The 20,311-nt window shown below is 38.7% G+C and overlaps 1 protein-coding gene across 8 annotated transcripts in view; it reads right to left on the reverse strand.

Moving 5' to 3' along the window:
• SORBS2 (sorbin and SH3 domain containing 2) overlaps positions 1-20,311 on the reverse strand; it is a 376,136-nt gene that overhangs the window by 94,715 nt on the left and 261,110 nt on the right. For 2 of the 8 annotated variants that reach the window (XM_025384769.1, XM_025384770.1), the window contains 2 exons: positions 9,156-9,205; positions 2,810-2,902 (listed from right to left, as the gene is read on the reverse strand). The exons of 2 other annotated variants lie outside the window; for them this stretch is intronic. In XM_025384769.1, coding sequence (XP_025240554.1) covers positions 2,810-2,902; positions 9,156-9,165 — 103 coding nt within the window. In that variant the 5' untranslated portion in view covers positions 9,166-9,205. The remainder of the gene's footprint in view (positions 1-2,809; positions 2,903-9,155; positions 9,206-20,311) is intronic. 4 more of the 8 variants (XM_025384776.1, XM_025384777.1, XM_025384778.1 and 1 more) reach the window with 3 other exon arrangements.

The following is a 20,311-nucleotide window of genomic DNA, read 5'->3' on the forward strand; positions in this document are numbered from 1 at the left end:
GCCTATAACTCATTTCTTTAGAAGACTCAAGTGTTTTTCAAGAATTATTTTGAAATGTTGATTAAATTCAAGTCAACTAATTGAGTGCCTACTGTGTTTCTATGTACAAGTATAACCCTTTTCATTTATTTTCTTCATTTACTCTCATTTATTCGGACAAATCCTTGTGAGCCTGGGAAACGATTAAGCTTTCAGAGAGGTAAGAAAATGACAAACATTTTTTCTTTTGAAAAAAAGGAAATGAGATCTAGACAGACTAATTTTCTTAAGGGCATAAAACATGCAGGTGGTATTGACAAGACCCTGCGTCTTGGCGGAGTGGTCCCCATACTGCAACAGGCCACTCTTGCCAGCATTCCTTTAGGCTGCCAAGTGGTTTTGGTGAAATAAAATGTTTTTCATTGTTTCTCAATAGTCATTGTCTTGGTTCTAGCATAGGTTTAAAATATCCATGTGTGCTCTGATGGATTGTCCAGTGGGAATTTACTTCTTATAAAAGGAAAAGAGAAAGACAGAATGACTCAGGGGACAAAGAGGTGATGACTCAGATTGACTCTCTGATCTGAGAAGGGAGTGAAAATGGCCGGGGACCTTTTGTGGAGGTTTTACATAAAGGTCCCCGGCCTTTTGTAACAAATTACAAAATTGTTGTATTTTAACAATATCAAAGGCAATAAATATTTATCAATTCCCTTTTGATTCACATAAAGACACTGTATCATATAAGTTCTTATGAAAGCTACATAGAATGCAGTTGTGCATATTAATGCTGACTTCTTTATTCAAAAATGTAATGGAAACTTCTTTGAAAAAGGGGGCCAGGTGTGGTGGCTCATGCTTGTAATCCCAGCACTTTGGGAGGCCAAGGTGGGCAGATCACTTGAGGTCGGGAGTTCGAGACCAGCCTGGCCAACATGGTGAAACCAGGTCTCTACTAAAAAAATACAAAAATTAGCCAGGCATGGTGGCAGACACCTGTAATCCCAGCTACTCAGGAGCCTAAGGCAGGAGAATGCTTGAACCTGGGAGGCAGAGGTTGCAGTGAGCTGAGATCGTGCCACTGCACTGCAGCCTGGAACACAGAGCAAGACCCCGCTCATCTCAAAAAAAACAAAAAAACAAAAAAAACCCAAAAAACTTACTTTATGTCTAATTGACACAAAAAAAGGCTGTTTTTAAACAATTATGTCCAAAATTCAGTGGACTTCATTCTCTAGAAATCTTACTCCTAGTGATAGAAAACTTAAAATAACCGAAAGCTACATTGTTATTACTGAAGATTATTTCATATTCTTGAAGTGCGAATTATTATTATTATTTTTTGCTGTTGTAATTTTGAAGCGTTAAATCTTTTCTATTAAGTCGAGTTATATGAAATTGCGTGTATTCAGATAACTCTCCACATTGGCACTGTCGAAGCAGTGTGCCATGCCCTGGCATATGCAGCAAGGTTCACGTCTGAGTAGGCTGGGCGGAGATCCTATTTGGTTGAAATGTCGATGACATTCAGGGTATTGGCATTCCAATTACACGATGGCCCTGAACTCTTAACATTTATTGTCTTACTTGCCTTCCTTCCTGTTTCCCATAGTACCCAATGTAAACACATCTGTAGTTTTTCTAACACCTTTTTGTGTTTATACATGCATGAGCCAATACATACAAATAGAGATTTGTAGAAAGATGTTTTTTTAACCAAAATGAGGTCATACTATAAACCTTGTGCATTTTCTTTTAACTTAATATATAACTGAACTCACTAGCCGGGCATTTAAACTTGGACGTTGAAATCCATTGTGGATTAGAGGTGGTGATGGAAGTGGGATTCTCCATATGGAAGTCCGTTTTTGTTTTTGTTTTTTTTTCTCTAGAAAAACTCAGTAGTTTAGAATTAAGTAACTGTAAAGCGAAGGCCACCCTGAGTATTTAATCAACTGCTAGATGTATGTGTGTAGAAGACTGTGATATGTGTAGTGAGAATTAAAATTAAAGACTCCCCATCCCTTTCTCACTTCTGCTGTAAGATCCATTAATCTTATAAATAAAAGACAAGCAATCCCCAAACTGCAACTAACCAACCAGCCAACCAACCAACCAGTCACCAACAGGTGTGGGTCTATTTCAGGGTCTGGAGGCACTGGGCTTGCTGGCCTCCCTCCGACCTTCTAACAGCTGCACCCCCTCCCAGTGCAGACTGTGCCTTAGGTACTGTGCCTAACTTTGGTACTGTGCCTTAGGTAGTCACAACAGAGATTTATTATAAAGAGACCACCTGAGTGGATGCTGAAATCTCGCGTCCCCAGTGACTTCCTATCTGTGGGCGCATGTTAATCTTAATTAGTCAAGATTTTGATATGTTTAAATATATATATTAGAAGGGTCTTTGCTGACTGGATTAAAGGAAAGCAAAGGTGTCTTTCAAAACTAATGTTCTATCATTCTGTTCGTAACCTTTGACAAAGAATCCAGTTAATGAAGATTCAGTTTCCTACAAATCCCTTTTTCATCCTGTACCCTTGTACTCCTACCCCAACAGTTTTTAGGTTAAAAAGAAACCCCGAAAAACCTCTGAGCTATCTTAATGAAATATTATGTTACTTAAGTTCATGAGATAACAAAAACTTAAATAGTTATTAACACTTGCGGTTACTCAAACTATTTTTGGCAAGTGACTGTTGTTTTTAATTATACATTTGAAATGTTTCCTACAAGATCTCATTTTCCTTTGCTTTTTATGTTTAGAACAAAAACAGTCAGAAGAGCTAGAAGCCATTCAAGTGCGACATTCTGTGAGTTAGTGATATTATACCTGCAGCCAATAGGTTTGGAGAACTTTGCACTCTCTTCACAGATGTTAGCGTAACAGACATGGCGGCACGTTTGCGAGCACACCCACCGCTATCTGGAAGCAAAAAAAATGATATAGCAGAGGCCAAGGCAACGGGAAAAGCACGTGCAGTATCATGCATTTAAGTGAAATGTGCCAGACATCCATGAGAAAGATGAACAGTTAGAATTAGTAACCATGGAATGCACCTGCCAATTTCACACCACCCTCAAACTAAAACAAACAAAATGAAGCAAAACAAAGGAAGATCAGGGATCTGTCTTAGAAATTGGTGTCACTGTTTTAGTGAAAGCATGGAAGACTTAATACTTAACATTTTATGGTTTTCTTTGTGAAAACTCAGGCACAGAACTCAATCTTGTTTATACCATTTAAATTCAATTTATACTAAATCTATAGGCATTGGAGCTGGCTTTCAGAGTCAAGGATCAGCTCTATGTCAGGATTAAGGGCTACGGTACAACACACTTTTAAGTTAATATCATTTAAGTTTTACCATCTTCTAGCTGTTATAATTCCCAAAGAGAGCTTGAATAATTCTTACAGTAAAAATTATTAGTGACACAGGTATGATATGTTTTTTAGGATTCACAGAGGAACACATGGCATTATGGAAAGTCCATTCTTCCTGTGGTTATTGTTAGTTATGCAAATAACTAGCCTTATTAAAATAAAAGTATTGCTATATATGGTATTGAAATGACCATGTTTAAAGAAAGGAGTATATTGCTTTTACTTTTCAAATTTTTATTTTTAGAGCTGGGTCTTGCTCCATCCCCCAGGCTGGAGTGCATCATAGCTCATTGCCGTCTCAACCTCCTGGGCTCAAGCAATCCTCCTGCCTCAGTCTCCTGAGTAGCTAGGACCACAGGCACACACTGGCTCACGTTTTAACTTTTTGTAGAGACGTGGTCTTGCATGTTCCCCAGGCTGGTCTCAAACTCCCTGGCTCAAGTGCTCTTTTCACCTCGACCTCCCATTGCAAGCATGAGCCACCACACCTGGCCTCATTTATTGCTTTTATACTTTTAACAATATGTCTACTATGATTCATATATTTAAACTTATGCAAGTCATAATGTGAAATAAAATCTGTGTAAGTTCATCAGTCATTTTAATGTGCTATGAGAAGTTTAGACTTCTAAATTTGGAAGAGAAGTCTTTTAAAATTGGAAGGCCAATGTTCTATTTATGACCAGATTCAAATTCCACTCTTACATTCCTCTGTAATATGGTATGTGCAATAAATAGTTTTGCTCATTCTCCTCATTCTGCTTATTAAGTAAAACCAAATTAAATTAAATCTTTTTGAAAATTATTAAAAAAAAGACAATATAACCACCGATATAGTAACATAATCATGATATATTGTGACATGTCCATTTTTCCTTTTTCTTTATTTTCATAGGGAAAGTATCAAGTTTGTTTATTGGACATGACAGAATTTAGATGAGTAAAGATGCTTGGAAGGATAATTCAAATGAATTTTTTATAGAATTTGTAAATAGTAAGATTAATAGAACTTAAAATCAGTGGAGTAATTCTTATATCAAAACTTCACTTTTTAAAAGTATATGTTTAAAGTAACAATTTCTTAATGTAGAAAACCATTAAACCAGAAAACCAACTTGAAAGAATATTAAAAGAAAATGAAGTAAATAAATCAAACATTATAATTAAGAACCCAAAGAAAGTGACACAAATGGTAGAAACAACTGAAGATTCCTTCAGGACAGGTTCCAAAAGGATTTCAGCAAACTCAGCAAACTGAAAGTGCTTAGAGACAAGGGTGTCTGATAAGATGGAGGAAATGTTATTGCTTCCAGGAGCTGTGAACTGGTTAAAATGGTTGTGTAGTCAAAGGTGTTGAAAGTGAAAACGGACATCACTCTAAAAGTGATTTTATTTCCTAGTTCTATTAATTCTGAACATCTAACAAGCACATAGGTGAAAAGAGAAAACTCCAGAATGAGAAGATCCAGGGTCACAGGTTAAACCTCTGGTGTCCACCCTGTGGGCTGAGATGCCCTGGGCTGCGCTGTGAATCCACAAGGGTGTTGGGGACACTTCCTGTTTTGAGGAAAACACTGTGCTAACAGTTGGATACTCGGCTGAGACGACCAGGGCTGCGCTGTGAATTCGCAAGGGTGTTGGGGGACATTTCCTGTTTTAAGGAAAACACAGTGTTAACTGTTGGACACTCGGCTGAGACGCCCTGGGTTGCGCCGTGAATCCGCAAGGGTGTTGGGGGACACTTCCTGTTTTGAGGAAAACACTGTGCTAACTGTTGGACCCTCGGCTGAGATGCCCTGGGCTGCGCTGTGAATCCACAAGGGTGTTGGGGGACATTTCCTGTTTTAAGGAAAACACAGTGTTAACTGTTGGACACTCGGCTGAGACGCCCTGGGTTGCGCCGTGAATCCACAAGGGTGTTGGGGACATTTCCTGTTTTGAGGAAAACACAGTGCTAACTGTTGGACACTGGGCTGAGACGCCCTGGGTTGCGCCGTGAATCCACAAGGGTGTTGGGGGACGCTTCCTGTTTTAAGGAAAACACAGTGTTAACTGTTGGACCCTCGGCTGAGACGCCCTGGGCTGCGCCGGGAATCCGCAAGGGTGTTGGGGGACATTTCCTGTTTTGAGGAAAACACAGTGCTAACTGTTGGACGCTCCAGGAATTGCTCGCTTGGGGCAGTGCACGGTTTCAGCGTAATAGATGTGCTATATTCCTTTTGATGACATCATATTTTTAAAAAACTGGGATTTTGACAGTTGCTGTGATAAAACGCAAGTACCCTCTGAAGAACATTTTCTTTATTTATGTTTAGAGACAGGGTCTTGCTCTATTGCCCAGGCTGGAGGGCAGTGACGCACTCGGAGCTCACCAGGCTCAAGCTGATCCTCCTACCTCAGCTTCCCTCATCGCTGGGATTACAGGCACATGCCACCACACCCAGCTAATTTTTAAAAATTTTATAGAGATAGGGTCTCACTATGTTGCCCAGGCTTGTCTCCAACATCTGCAGTCAAGCGATCCTCCTGGCTCAGCCTCCCCAAATGCTGGAATTACAGGCGTGAGCCACTGTGCCTGTCTAGCCTATAAAACATTTTAGATCAGTAAATGAGAGTGGCCATGAACAATCTAATTCTGAGGTCTGAGAAATTTTTCAGTGTGCAACAGGCACACACATATTATTAGTAAGTAATTCGTGTTATAAAAAAGGAAAAAAACTATTTTCTTTCAATTTGTGTGTATTATTTTGTCAAATGGCTTCTAAGTTGTTAGAACAAAATATTTATAAAGTAATTATTAAGTTATTAAGTTGTTAGCACCTAACTACTTAATAAATAGAAGTGTTACGTATTTTTGGCCTAGGAGCACAATGAAAAAATTACTGAGACATTAAAGGTCACTGTAAACCAAGAAAGTTTGGGAATCTTTGCCAATTTATGTACTTTAGGAAGCTCTAAGTCCTAGATGAAATAAATGGAGACTCTGTCTTTAATAAAGTTTAATAAAGAGCTGAATTCTAAAACTCGAGGCATTTGTAAAATTGCTGGAACAGAATAATCTATTATATTCTGTTTCTACTTCCTTATGTATTGATACTTTCTGATACTCCTTGAAGATATTTTTAAGATCTTAAAACGAGGATGCTACCTTTCATATGTCGGTTTATCCTAAAGAATCCTAATGCTGGTTTTGCCTTTGGTCCTCGTTAATGACCTACAGCCTGGCTGGGCTACTCTTCCCCTGAGCTGCAAGATTCCTGGAAGCTGTTCCTACTGCTGGAAACCACTCATATGGGTAAATTATACATGGAGAATTATTTGATGTCTTTCCTTCTCTCCTTTCTTTGATAGCTAAGATATGCCTAAGAAAGTAATGGGTTGAAAATTCTAAAAGTGGACATATAACATGTTTTGTATATTTTTTCTACATTGTTTAAACACTTTAGTATGAAAAATTAACCGCATTCCCCATGGCTAGTTTATTATGTACTGATTAAAAGCAAATACTTAACTTAAAAGAATGCTTTTTAACCGTAGTGACTGACACATGAAGATTTAAATAGGAATATATCTTTTTAATAATTGACATATTGGATAGATATATGAATCAAGAAAGAGATATATTCTTGTTTAAATGAATATTGATATCAATAAGACTGGCCTGTATCATCTTATCTATATAATCTATTTGCGTTATCTATCCATATATTATCTGCATTATCTATCTATCTATTTATCGATATTTTCTATCAATAGATAGAAAGATAGATAGACAAAAAAGAAGAAGAACTAGAAGCTATTTTGGGGACTAGAAAAATAACTTGTGGGGCCACTTTATTCATCTCTATCTATCTATCTGTCTATCTATCATCTGCCTATCTGAAGATAGATAATGCAGGCCAGTTTTTTTACTAGCTCTTTAGGAACAAATTCCTACTTCATTTTGTAAACACAGTAACAATGCTTTCAAACTTCAAAGGCAATATATGTGTGTATACATATACATATATATTTAAAAGTGGTATGTTTTTGTAAAAACATTGTAATTATTATTTTGGAATTTCGAGCAAAAGTTTTCAGTCACTTTTGATCAATTTTATGCACAGGTTTGAATACCATATTTGCCAATCATTATACATAAGTGGAAGTTCATCCACATAAGCAAAATAACCCTATGCAAACTGCATCCCATCCAGAGTCAAGCTCACTCCTTAGAAATGAGAAGATACTTTAGAGGGTTACATTTGTGCTGCTAAACAGTAACTTGGCTCAAGTACCTTAATGACTGAAACAAATTGGCCAATTTTTATGTGCTTACTTTGCTATGAGGGATTGAATTATATGAATAGGAAGGTCAATTATTGAATGTACTGCACATGAACACAGTATATTCAGTATATCATGTATGCATATCTCTGTCATAATAGGGTTATACTAAATAGGAAAATGGGCACTCAGTAAAATGAGGAATACTGGGAAGTTATGATCCACTTACGTCTACAGGGAGATGTCTTGGAAGGATCAGGAAAGATCACTTCCTCATGTGAAACTTCTGCTGGAGTGACTTTGTAGCTCCAAAACGTGGCTGATGCTAATCCAGCTCTGGGCTCTACATTCTATTTGCTTTCTTTTGTCTCCTTTACCTAGTACTATTTTCTACTTCATTCCCCATGTCTAATTCTGGCATCTCCAATCATCAAGATGCCTTTGTGTGGTGCATTTGCAGGGTTACAACTTCTCTTGATTGCTGAGCCTTCCTTGTGTGTTTTGACTGTCTCCAGTATCCTCATCTTGCCTGTTGTCCACTTGTCTGCAAGGTGACAGCATCCTCAGGAGCCTGCCCACACAGCCTTCTCTGAGGCCACTATGGTACATGGCACATGGCACAAGGCTCTGCAGTCAACCTGGGGATTAGGTATTGGTCCTCACCAGTGGTTGAGTAATCCTCCTGTAGGCACTTTGGTGCAACAAGAGACCTCAAAAAGGCAACCAGCTGGACATAAGAGAATATCTTGGGCCATCCTTTCTACTCTGCCATGGGGTGACGGCTCCAACAACTTTCCAGTGATCTCTTGTGGATAGGAAATTTCAACACAAGTTACAAAATCTCAATGAGAAAGTTGTTTCTTGAATTACTTAATATTGTATATTTCAAGGAGGGGGGAAGGCAAAATTATAAGCCAAATTATGTCTACTGTGGAAAAAAGTTCATATGTACAAAGTCTGTATCATGAACACTTTTACAGTTAAAATGTATACAATACAGTTTAGAGGCACAGTTGTTAAGCTAGTTGGAGATAGTATTCTCATATCTACACATATAATGCTTATAACACTATGTGAATTGTGACTATAGGTTAATTAAGCTGACTTTGTATAAAACTTTGGCACTCTGCTGACTTCTTCAACATAAAGAGTTTATAAAACAGATACGTTTAAGTAGTTTCTACTAGAGCAACGTGCCTTTGAATTTAGCCTATTTTTAAGTGAGAGATTTCAAAAGTACACAAACAAATGACATACTACCTCTTCCAGTTGTTTAGAGGAGCTCGTTTTAACATGTGATTAGAGACAAAGGGAGTAGGAGCAAGTAACAGAACAGAAAATTCTATGTTTGGTGGCCATAAGAGTGGAGTACAAATACAAAGAGAGAAAGTAATGAATCTACGCTACGTATCTACTCAGAAACTCAGAACCACACCTACGATCAGTGGAGTGCTAAGCTAATGATTGAGGGCCAACATGATTTTTAGAGAGCAAGGCTCAAAGAGTTGAAAACTAACAGACAGCATACCTGTGTTCATTTTGACCTTGGAGAGTTTGTTATTAAAGTCTTCAGTGTTCCTGTAGAAAAAAAACGGTGCATAATTTGTTCGCTAGCATGTGAAGAAAATATCATGAAAGCGTGTCTTGCTTTTGATGTACCTGTAAGTTAATATCACATCATCATTAGTTTTATTTAAATCAGTGTTTAATAAGGTAGGAAGAATTGATAATTTTCTTCATGTTAAACTTTAATTATTGGTCCTATGATCATAAAACAGATCATATTCTGTTTTTATGCTTTTGCTTTATGGTGAGCATTAATGGATGAAAATGGAGAAGTTTTGTGCTTGTTTGTTTCTTTTTCTTTTTCTTTTCTTTTTTTTTTTTTTTTTGAGACGGAGTCCCTCACTGTCACCCAGGCTGGAGTGCAGTGGTGTGATCTTGGCTCACTGCAACCTCCACCTCCTGGGTTCAAGCAATTCCCCTGCCTCAGCCTCCTGAGTAGCTGCGATTACAGGCACATGCCACCATACCCAGCTCATTTTTTGTATTTTTAGTGGAGATGGGGTTTCACTATATTGGCCAGGCTAGTCTTGAACTCTTGACCTCTTGATCCACCTGATTCGGACTCCCAAAGTGCTGGGATTACAGGCGTGAGTCACCTTGCCTGGCCTGTTTGTTTCTTTTTCAATGAGAGAGGGTTGTGCTCTGTTACCCAGGCTGGAGTGCAGCTGGTGTGATCATAGCTCACTGCAGCCTTAATCTCCCGGACTCAAGCCATCCTTCCCCCTGGAATTACAGGTGTGAGCCACCGTGCCTGATTGAGTTTTCTTTTTAAAACATTAAATTTCTTTTACAAATATTTATATAAATGGTTGTTGTTCTCTAAGTCTGAAATGACTATCTGTTAAGTGTACTCTTCTGGAGTTTTAAAAGTTACCCTGGCACTTTAAAATCATTGCCTTACATGTGCTGGTCTATTTACTACCGGGAATATGTAATGAAAGTAACACATATTTTGAGGGCACTGTCAAGAAAGATGAGATTCATCTGTCTCTTTTTTTAAGACACAGGAAATAGATGGTTACTACAAAACCCATTTCTGCATTAGTATTGAACACTGATTTTTCCCAGTGAAATGCTGGATGCATAGCAATTGAGATTAATTCACTAGAAATGGTTGGCAGCAAGGGCTTGTCTCAGAAAAATGTTTTAAATATTATGTATCGTTTTACGACATGTGAGATGACTTAGTTCTTTCTCTGGTATATTCTCTTAGTCCATTTATGGAGTTTCCTATTTATCCATACTCTGAGACCAGAGAGGAAACACATGCTGATAAGGAAGCAAATCTCCTAAGTCTCAGAGCTCCCTGCAAGAGCCGTCTGACCCCGGCCACTTGGCCTTTGCTCCTGAGTGGGCCTGTTGTTCAGGATCCACGAGAATCTCCCCCAGCACGACACACTCACAGCTTCCAGGAGCATTAGTACTGCAACATCTGACCATTTTCAAGACTTTTATTTATTCCTTTTGGATGAATGAGGATAACTTTGAAAAGAAATCATTGGCATGATCACCTGTCATGAAAGACTTTTCATAACTATAGTTTTTTCAGTCTCTAAAAAGAGCAGCAAATGAGCTTCCTGGCTTTCTTGCCTTTGTCTGCCAAGGTTCTCACCCTCTTCTCCTTTCTGACCATTTCCTCTGCTCAATTCGACAACTATTATTTTCTTTCAATGTGGCTATCTGATTCACCTCTTATGGAAAGCCTGACTTTGTTCATTAGTGAGGTAAAATTATAATAATAAAATCAAAATGTGAATTTTAGCTAAATATAATGGTACCTCTCTCCCAGTGGGGGGGAAAATGATGAAATAAAATAACATTAAAAATATACTTAAGTCCTATGAAATATAATTATAAAGCAAGATTTCATATATAGATATATATATGTATAATGTAATCCTCATTTTGCTATATACACATGTATATGTACACACACACACACATATATTTGCCTAGATTGAATTACTAATACCTTAGGACTCAATAAATGCTAAATTAATGAACATTTAAAATGGGCAAAATCACAGTACTGATAATCACCTCAATATATGTTTTTAGAGCCCTAAGCTGAAAACAATATAGATGATATCCTTGCTATGTGGTGTTTAATTTTTGTGTAGTCTGTGTTCAGTGTCATATCCTTGCCCGTCTGCCCGAGGCATCGTTGCAGTGTTGGGATTAGGGCAGGAACCATGCTTAGTGTGGCCAGGCCAGAACTGAGTTTTCACAGGGTTACGGGGAACTTCACAGTGACATGTCATAGGCCAACAGACTCTGAAAAATGATGGAGGGAAATTTTATGATGATAAATTTTATCTCCTATTTTTCAGTGTATGCAACTAAACAGGCGCATTTCTGTTTTACTTTGTTGTTTTGTTTTTCTCCAGAATTACACAGAAAAATGTGGCATATTTCTAAAAACTCAACTTGGTCGCCTTAAGACCGCCTATATTGAGGGATACCGATGAGGTCAGGGAAGAGGGCAGTGGTCAGCACAGGAGCTTTGGGAAAGCTCCTTCAAACATATTTATTTTCATCTCTCGGTAGCAAAACTCCTAATATGTTAACCTTAAATGGACAAAATAAATGGAAAAGAAAAGCCTCAGGGGATGTCTGTGACTGAGACTGAGGCAACTTCTAAAACCAGAAGGGATAAACAACCTCCAGAAAATGCAGATTATAAGGACCTTTCCCAAATTCGACTTCGTCATTCCTTTTGAAACCAGGCGACGCTGTGCTTAAAACTGCTTAAGGTTTTACAACTGAATGAGGAAGACAGTATTTGGACTAGAATAATAGTGATTGACAAAGACAACATCAAATACAGAAGGTTAACTCTCAGAATACAAAATCTGCTGATATACTGTAATAATGTTTTTGTACCAAGTTGCAGAACTAGTTATCAACATCTATTGTTTGAATTCAAATGCCAATATTTACAGAACATCTAACACTCAAAAAGTAAAATAGGATTAACAAGAACAAAGAAAGGCGCCACAAATCCTTGAGGTTTTCATCTTTAAAGTGATGTATCCTGTTACTTATAAATGTAATTTGTGAGGTTTTTCAACTTCCCATTGTTTTCGATGTCAAAATGTGAAATGACTAACTTCCTAATTAAGCAAGACATTTTCCAAGTCGTTAAAAGAAGAACCCCAGTGACTGAGCTCTCAAGAAGAACCTGAAACCGAAAGGCTTCTTGGATGACTAATAAAAATGCATGATTCTATTTCCATTATTTGTGCTAAGTCCATTAACAAATCCACGACTGAGAACTCTCTTTAGACAGTTCAAACTAAAGCGAATCTAATCTCTTTTGTTCTGCTCTGAAAAAGTGTCCTTGATTGTACTTACATAACAAGCACAGATTATTCTGGAAAGCATCAAATTCCTAGAGTCTTTGCATGCTACTAGAAAACAGTATTTCAAGTATTCTCTTCACTTGGAATTGAACCAGGGACGAGACTATGAGAACTGACCATAACATGGTCATGAGCCTTAGCAGATGGTCCATGGAGCAAAGAACTCTCCGAACATGAAGGGATCACATGATTTTCAATAGGTGCTAGGGGGTTGTATTTACTTTTGTCAAAGTTTCATATAAAAAGCAACTTCATATGTGTCCTAATTTGTGACAACAATGGATTTGTTTTACTTACGGGTTAGAGTAGCCTCCACTGCCAAAACACATATGGCAATAGACTGTGTTGATTGTTTGTGGAAGGGCTGTTAACAGCATGACTTCGGATCTATAGTCTTTTAATTCTGCTTGAATTTATTTTTTATCTTTTCCTTTTTTTTTTGAGAGAGAGAGTCTCACTCTGTTGCCCAGGCTAGAGGGCAGTGGCGCGATCTTGGCTCACTACAACCTCCACCTCCTGGGTTCAAGTGATTCTGCTGCCTCAGCCTCCTGAGTAGCTTGGGATTACAGGTGTGAGCCACCACACCTGGCTAAATTTTGTACTTTTAGTAGAGTCGGAGTTTTACCATGTTGGTCAGGCTGGTCTCAAACTCCTGACCTCGGGATCCTCCTGCCTCGGCCTCCCAAAGTGCTGGGATTACAGACGTGAGCCACCACGCCTGGCCAATTCTGCTTGAATGTCTTCGGATTATCAGACATCTCACTCTTCTCTGAGTCAGAGCAGACTGTGTTCTCAACATGCATAAGAGAATAGACTGGGTAATTTAACTTTTGAAAGAGGGTCTTAAGGAGTTTGATCCTGCATGGGTATGAACATGCCTTTGTGCCTGTTGTCTTATAACTCTGCTTGAATTGTTTTGATTACCAGGCATCCCATTTTGAAGAGCAGCAGAGACAAAATCCTTTCCCCAGTGTTGGCCAAGAATTCTATGTAGGTCATTTTATTTTTGTAGACCTGAATTTAAGCACCAAGACCATGGATGAAACTAGAGGATTGAATTTTATCTCAGTTAATGTGAGGAGTTGCCCAAAAGATAACTTAAGCCAATACATTGCTACAGTTATTTTGAAATTAATATATTCACAGTTCATATATTATTCTAAAAAGGACATATTGATGTTTAAGTAGTAGGAAAACATTGCAGGATGTTAGTTTTTTTCCACAGAGATGTATTTTAAACATGAGAATAAAAATACAATCATATTAAGGTTATGTACCAGATTTTAACTTGAATTTACTTATTTATTTTGAAATGGGATCATTTGTAGCACTCTTTTTGGATAAACTGTCCTAAGTGATCAATGTATTCATGCATCTCTCTGTCTCTGACTGTGGTAAAATAAGATGTATTCATAAATGCCAAATGATTTCACCTTTCAATTATAGTCAAATGACTTAATTCAGGTTGACATTCATCTTCACCTATCTTTCCTATATGTCAACATGCTGCTTTGAAATATTCACAGGAAAACTCCAAGTAGTTTGTTTTGTGAGTTTAGAAACTCTTTTCTGACTAGTTGCTCGAAATTGGCTCAGAGAGCCTTCTGCCTCTGAGTGGGTGGCACACAAGTCAACAGTAATGGCATGACTGTCCATGCTCCTAAGAACACCAAGCACCTCCCAGAAGCCCTAACAGTGCCTGAAAATGTTCCTTAGTGTTCAGCAGCCAAATTACCCACGGCATCTATTTATCCATGCTGAGGCCAGAACACATTCAACATCATTTCTAGAAATAAAGAGAAATTATTACCACGAATAGTAAAGAAACAAATGAACATGAGGCTGTTGATAATTTTTTATGAGAATATGCAAAGCTTTCATTTTAATTAGACCAAATGTCCTGATATCTGGAAAAATTTCCTGAAAAAAGAGGACTATATGTCTTCCAAGGAAACCAGCAATTTTCCTTTTGAGACTTTACAATGTAAGCTGTTCAAAATACTTATCAATTTTCCCTAAAGACTTTACTGATTAGAAGTTGATCACCTGGTAAATGATTCCTTCCGATGTTATTCCAAAGTCTCAAAGTTGGTGAATCACTCATTTAATTATTTGCTTTAAATGGTCATGTGATTTAATATTGGTCCAGAACCTTTTTTTTTTTTAAGGTGGGGTCTCGCTCTGTTGCCCAGGCTGGAATGTGATGGTGCGATCTTGACCCACTGCAACCTCTGCCTCCTGGGTTTGAGTGATTCTCCTGCCTCGGCCTCCTGAGTAGCTGGAATTACAGGCATGTGCCACCATGTCATATTTTTAGTAGAGATGGGGTTTCACCATGTTGTCCAGGCTAGTCTCGAACTCCTGACCTCAAATGATCCACCTGCCTCAGCCTCCCAAAGTGCTAGGATCACAGGTGTGAGCCACCGTGCCCAGCCAACCTACTTTCATGGCGTTCCTTACTTTTATATTGTAAGCTTAGGGATAATTACAGAACTCATCTAAGTATTTTCAAGTGCGTCTTTTTTCTAAGACTAAGTCATTTGTTCAACTTGATAGTACAGTATTAGGAGAATTCCATAGGCTTATAAAGTGCAAATCAAAAGCAAAAAAATTTCTAATGAAAATAATGCAGATCCTGAATGAGGATCTCATGAGTCAGGCACCTTATCAAAGAGACATACGAGGAATTAATTAGAATATCCCTGTAACACATGTTACAGGGAGGCAAGCTGAATAGCACTGAATTTTGCCTACACTGAGTAGGCAAACTGAATAGCATTGGAAGAATGGATCAAGAAATAGGTGAAGCTTGACTCAAATCCCAGTTCTGCCCATTTCTATGCATCCAAACAATTTATACCAATGTCATTATCATCGACTCCCCCACCGACAGCAAAGCATCCCCAATTTGGCAAACTGGCATCGTTCCCATTCACTCATCTTTCAAATATTCTGAAGCAGACCTTTACCTTTGATTGAGTCTTAAGAAGATAATCTAGACTTTCCTGAAAATACATGGGGCATTATTGTATTGCTTTAGATTGAAGCAAGCCATATGGTTTATTAGATTGATTTCTATGGATTTTCCCGTCTCCCATTGGTCCCACACCCAGCTTAGCAACATGTTGGAATTGAAAAGGAATTCTACGTTCCGGGCAGCTTTCTTTCTTCCTTAAAAAGATCCTTTATTTAGCTAAGATTTCTGCCCCCCCACCGCCACCCACCACATTGCCATGAACAAGAGAAAATCTAAGAAAATAGTTGAATCAAACCCTTGCCTCCTAGCCCAGCTATAGACAATGCTACTGGATCTAAGGGAAAGTGACACTATAAAGGTTGTGACGATTAGCTTTTTTTTAAAAAAAAAAATCATTCTCTTTCCCTTTGACAGTTGATAGCCAAAAGTGATGGCTGAAAGAAAAGAGATGTCTATAAAATGTCACATAACAAATTGTGTGACAAATTGCAGAGTGACAACATCCTGATGGCAGCCTACTCCTGCTTAATTCAATAAGGGAGAGTGCCTCCGATTTCCCACCGCGTACTGAGAAGCACATATTTCTATTTTGAGGAGAAAAGCTTTGATCTTTTTAAAGAACCATTTTTTAAAATTTTATGCTTTGCTAAGTTTCTCACGGCTTTTAATTTTAAAATCTTCCAATTTAATTTTTATACATTGAAATATAAAAATCATCTGATATCAAAAGAATTATGTAATCTAGTCTAGTTTTGCATGTCTCGTACTTAGACTTTAAGTAAAGGAAAGCATCAAAGGCTCTGGTAGGAATTGAGATCAATCAACTCATTTTTAGGGTTAGACATTTGAGGATAAGACAAATGGATGCCCCAAGCAGATACTCAAAAGTAGTTCATCTCTCCTGACTCTCAGCAAATAATAGGCATCCTCCTTTAAGGAATCTTAAAACGTCATTTGAAATCAAGATCTTGGCCAGGTGCAGTGACTCACGCCTGTAATCCCAGCACTTTGGGAGGCCGAGGCAGGAGGATCACTTGAGGTCAGGAGTTCTAGACCAGCCTGGCCAACATGGCCATAGAGACCCCCGTCTCTATTAAAATTCAAAAATTAGCCTAGCATGGTGGCACATGCCTGTGGTCCCAGCTACTTTGGAGGCTGAGGCAGGAGAATGTCTTGAACCCGGGAGGTGGAGGTTGCAGTGAGCCGAAGGCTGCAGTGAGCCGAGATCATGCCATTGCACTCCAGCCTGGGCAGCAGAGCAAGACTCCATCTTGACAAAACAAAACAAAACAAAACAACAAACAAACAAACAACAAAAGAAATCAAGATCTTTCCCTTTAAAATATTATAATACCCTGCTTAATTAAGTGCTGAATCATATGAGGCAGGGGTTAGGGGTTAGGGAAAAGAACAAAATACAAGAAGACAGTGCGGTAGAAGGCAAAACTGTTTGATGAATGAAATAAGAACTGTTAACATAGAACTGTATGTTTCTTCTTCTAGGACTAGCAGGAAAACAGTGGTTGCTATGACAAGGATTCCTTTTGCCCAATCACAGCACAAATCCAAACGGAAAGTGTTAATCAGGTCTGCTCACCCCAGAGCATCTTAGACCTTCTTGGTCTAAGCCTAGACCAACAGCTATTGATATTTTTTTTTTCTGAAAACCTTAGAATTTTCAGTTAATAAGTATATTTATTTTAAGTTATTTTCAAGGTAATGTTACGTTGTGAAACTATTGCGGTTAAATAAGCATGCTTATTGTTAATTCACTATTTTTAAAAAGCCACACTTTTCTTCTGATTGAATACACCTGTTTCCTGAACACCTGAAACAACATTTCCATACCTTAGCAATGTCAAAGTTTGTCAGAATTTTTGACAGACTATACTGTCAGAATTATTACCAATTCATGTTTATATGTGTCTCAGATCTGCAATGGTGAAATCCCACTTGCTATGTGGAATTTAAATCTTGGGGCAGGGGGAAAATTTGCTCTAATTTGATCTTATAGTCTTAAAATTTAAGTAATACATTACTTACAAAATTTATCCAGAATGAAATGTACCTTCTTTTTTTTTTTTTTTTTTTGAGACAGAATCTCACTCTGTTGGCCAGGGTGGAGTGCAGTGGTGTAATCTTGGCTCACTGCAGCCTCCGCCTCCCAGGTTCGAGCAATTCTCCTGCCTCAGCCTCCCGAGTAGCTGAGATTACAGATGTGTGCCACCATGCCTGGCTAATTGTAGTATTTTTAGTAGAGATGGGGTTTCACCATGTTGGCCATGCTGGTCTCGAACTCTTAACCTCAGGTAATCTGCCCGCCTTGGTCTCCCAAAGTGCTGGAATTACAGGTGTGAGGCTCCACGCCTGGTCAAAACGTATCTTAAATTGCATATCTTAAGGCAGTTTGATTCATTTTAGAAAATTTGAGTGAGAAAATAATAAGTTATTTACTTCTGACATCAGAAATGTATTATTATTTATATACTGCTGCTCCTTTGTTATTCAGAAATTTGAGAAAATTCCTTATGTTTCTCCATGTACTAAATGTACAAGTGTTAAGCTGAATCATAGGTGAATAAAAGGTACTCAATTTGAGGAGTACCCTTTTCCGACTGTGTCTTCCACATTTTTATTTTAGGGAAAACAAAGTGGTGTGCATATTGATTCTACAGAAGGCACACACGTGGGAGTGGGGTAGGTAATAAGTAGAAAGATGACCTTGACAGGCTGAATTAAATTTGGCTAAACTAAATTTCATGATTAGGTTGAAGAGATCGGCTTTTCAAAAATGTATATGGAATAAGTCTAAGGGCTTTAATGCAATTGTTGAAAAATATAATTAAATCAATGTCTAAATGAACGGTGGTTGCATGAATCAAAGAAGATTGGGCTACGGCTGCCTCACTTTTTTTTTTTTTTTTTTTTTTTTTGAGACGGAGTCTGGCTCTGTCGCCCAGGCTGGAGTGCAGTGGCCGGATCTCAGCTCACTGCAAGCTCCGCCTCCCGGGTTCACGCCATTCTCCTGCCTCAGCCTCCCGAGTAGCTGGGACTACAGGCGCCCGCCACCTCACCCGGCTAGTTTTTTTTTTGTATTTTTTTTAGTAGAAACGGGGTTTCACCGTGTTAGCCAGGATGGTCTCGATCTCCTGACCTCGTGATGCGCCCGTCTCGGCCTCCCAAAGTGCTGGGATTACAGGCTTGAGCCACCGTGCCCGGCCCTGCCTCACTTTAAAGTGTCCACGTGTGTCTGTGCGTGAGTCAAGCTGGCATGAACTTGAGTCTCTAGGCAGGTTTGGAGGTGGTGCTTGGGGAGGTAGGGTGGGTCACAGAACAATATGGCAGACACACTACGGGGAGTTTCCAGGTGACTACCAGCAGCAACAGGAAAAGTTATTGACATGTACTTGAGGTTTATTTTTTCTTTCATCTCATGGAACGCATTCCAGTGGCCCTTCGGGTTAATACTCTGAAACACACCAAATTCGTACTTTGAATTGACAAGAAGATGCAGGAATAACAGTTGCAGCTATAGAAGCTTCAATGTTCCCTCAAGATGTACCTGAATTTAAGAAACATGATCTCCCAATGAGACTGTTTCTCAAAGCTGAGTTTTTAACCACCTGGTTCACAACTGTCATCAGAAAGAATGAAAACAAGTCCATCCTAGAAGTAAGGGGTTTAAGACTTCAGAATTGTACAGCGAAATGGGATGTGGTATCTATGGCCCTTTTGTTCAGCAAAATGCCAGCCCAGATGACCTCACTTCTAGTCCTCACCCCACACACGTGTTCCCAGCATTCTTCATTTTTCATACCTAATATAGTCCTTCATGCCCTGCCACTATTTAAAGCTAAAACTTTCACTCAATCCACCAAAAATAGGCAAGAAAAACAACACACAAATACAAATTTATACTCCACAGTTATACAGTGGAGAACAGTGAAACTTATCTGAACAAAGTTTTTGTTGTTTCATAATACCCTAACTTATTTGACACAGTGGCTAAACGTAGAAATGATCAGAACACCTTTTAAGATTGTTAGTTGCCATGTTTTAACATATGTAGTGAAACCCTACTTAGTCTGATCTTTATCAGTCATTTCTCTCCCTTTTATCTGCAGAAACAAACTCTCAACACTCTTTCTTTTATCTTGGACCTTTGCCGCTCTTGGAAAAGCAGAAACATTTCCTTTGACTTCCCAACTACACAAACTCTTTCAGGACAGCCTGGTTTTAGCTCCAGGGTAGGCTGCCAATGACGCTCAGGGCCATGGATCACCTGACAGGTCCAACCTGGGCCTCTTGTTCACACCGACTCTGCCCTGACACTCAGCCTGCTCTCCTTCAGGTCCACGGGTAGAGAAGGTCTGCGTGGACATCTTCATGGATGGAGATACCCACTGACTTCTGATCTGACACCTACTGACTTCATTTCCATTTCTTCTTTTATAATGGAGAGTAAAAGCACTTTGTCATCTGTGCTGCAGCATTTGCCAAAGGAAACCCAGAACGCATGTTGGGACCACACGCAGTTACATTGATTCTAGTTAATTATGTTTGAGAGGAGTGATGACTTTTCTATCGTACATAGAAAATGTTAACATGAACTATTATTATTGGGATGTTGGCTGTCTGCCATTGCTAAGACAGAGCAGAGGGTAAGAAAGTGTCACGCATGTTGGGAGAGGGCAAACAATAATGGATGGGCCAAAAAGTTAGCAAATTTCTTTCTTTTTTTTTTCTTTCCTTTTTTTTTTTGTTTTTATAGATGGAGTC

This window comes from Theropithecus gelada, chromosome 5 (genome assembly GCF_003255815.1).
Source record: "Theropithecus gelada isolate Dixy chromosome 5, Tgel_1.0, whole genome shotgun sequence".
NCBI classification, from domain to species: Eukaryota; Metazoa; Chordata; class Mammalia; order Primates; family Cercopithecidae; genus Theropithecus; species Theropithecus gelada.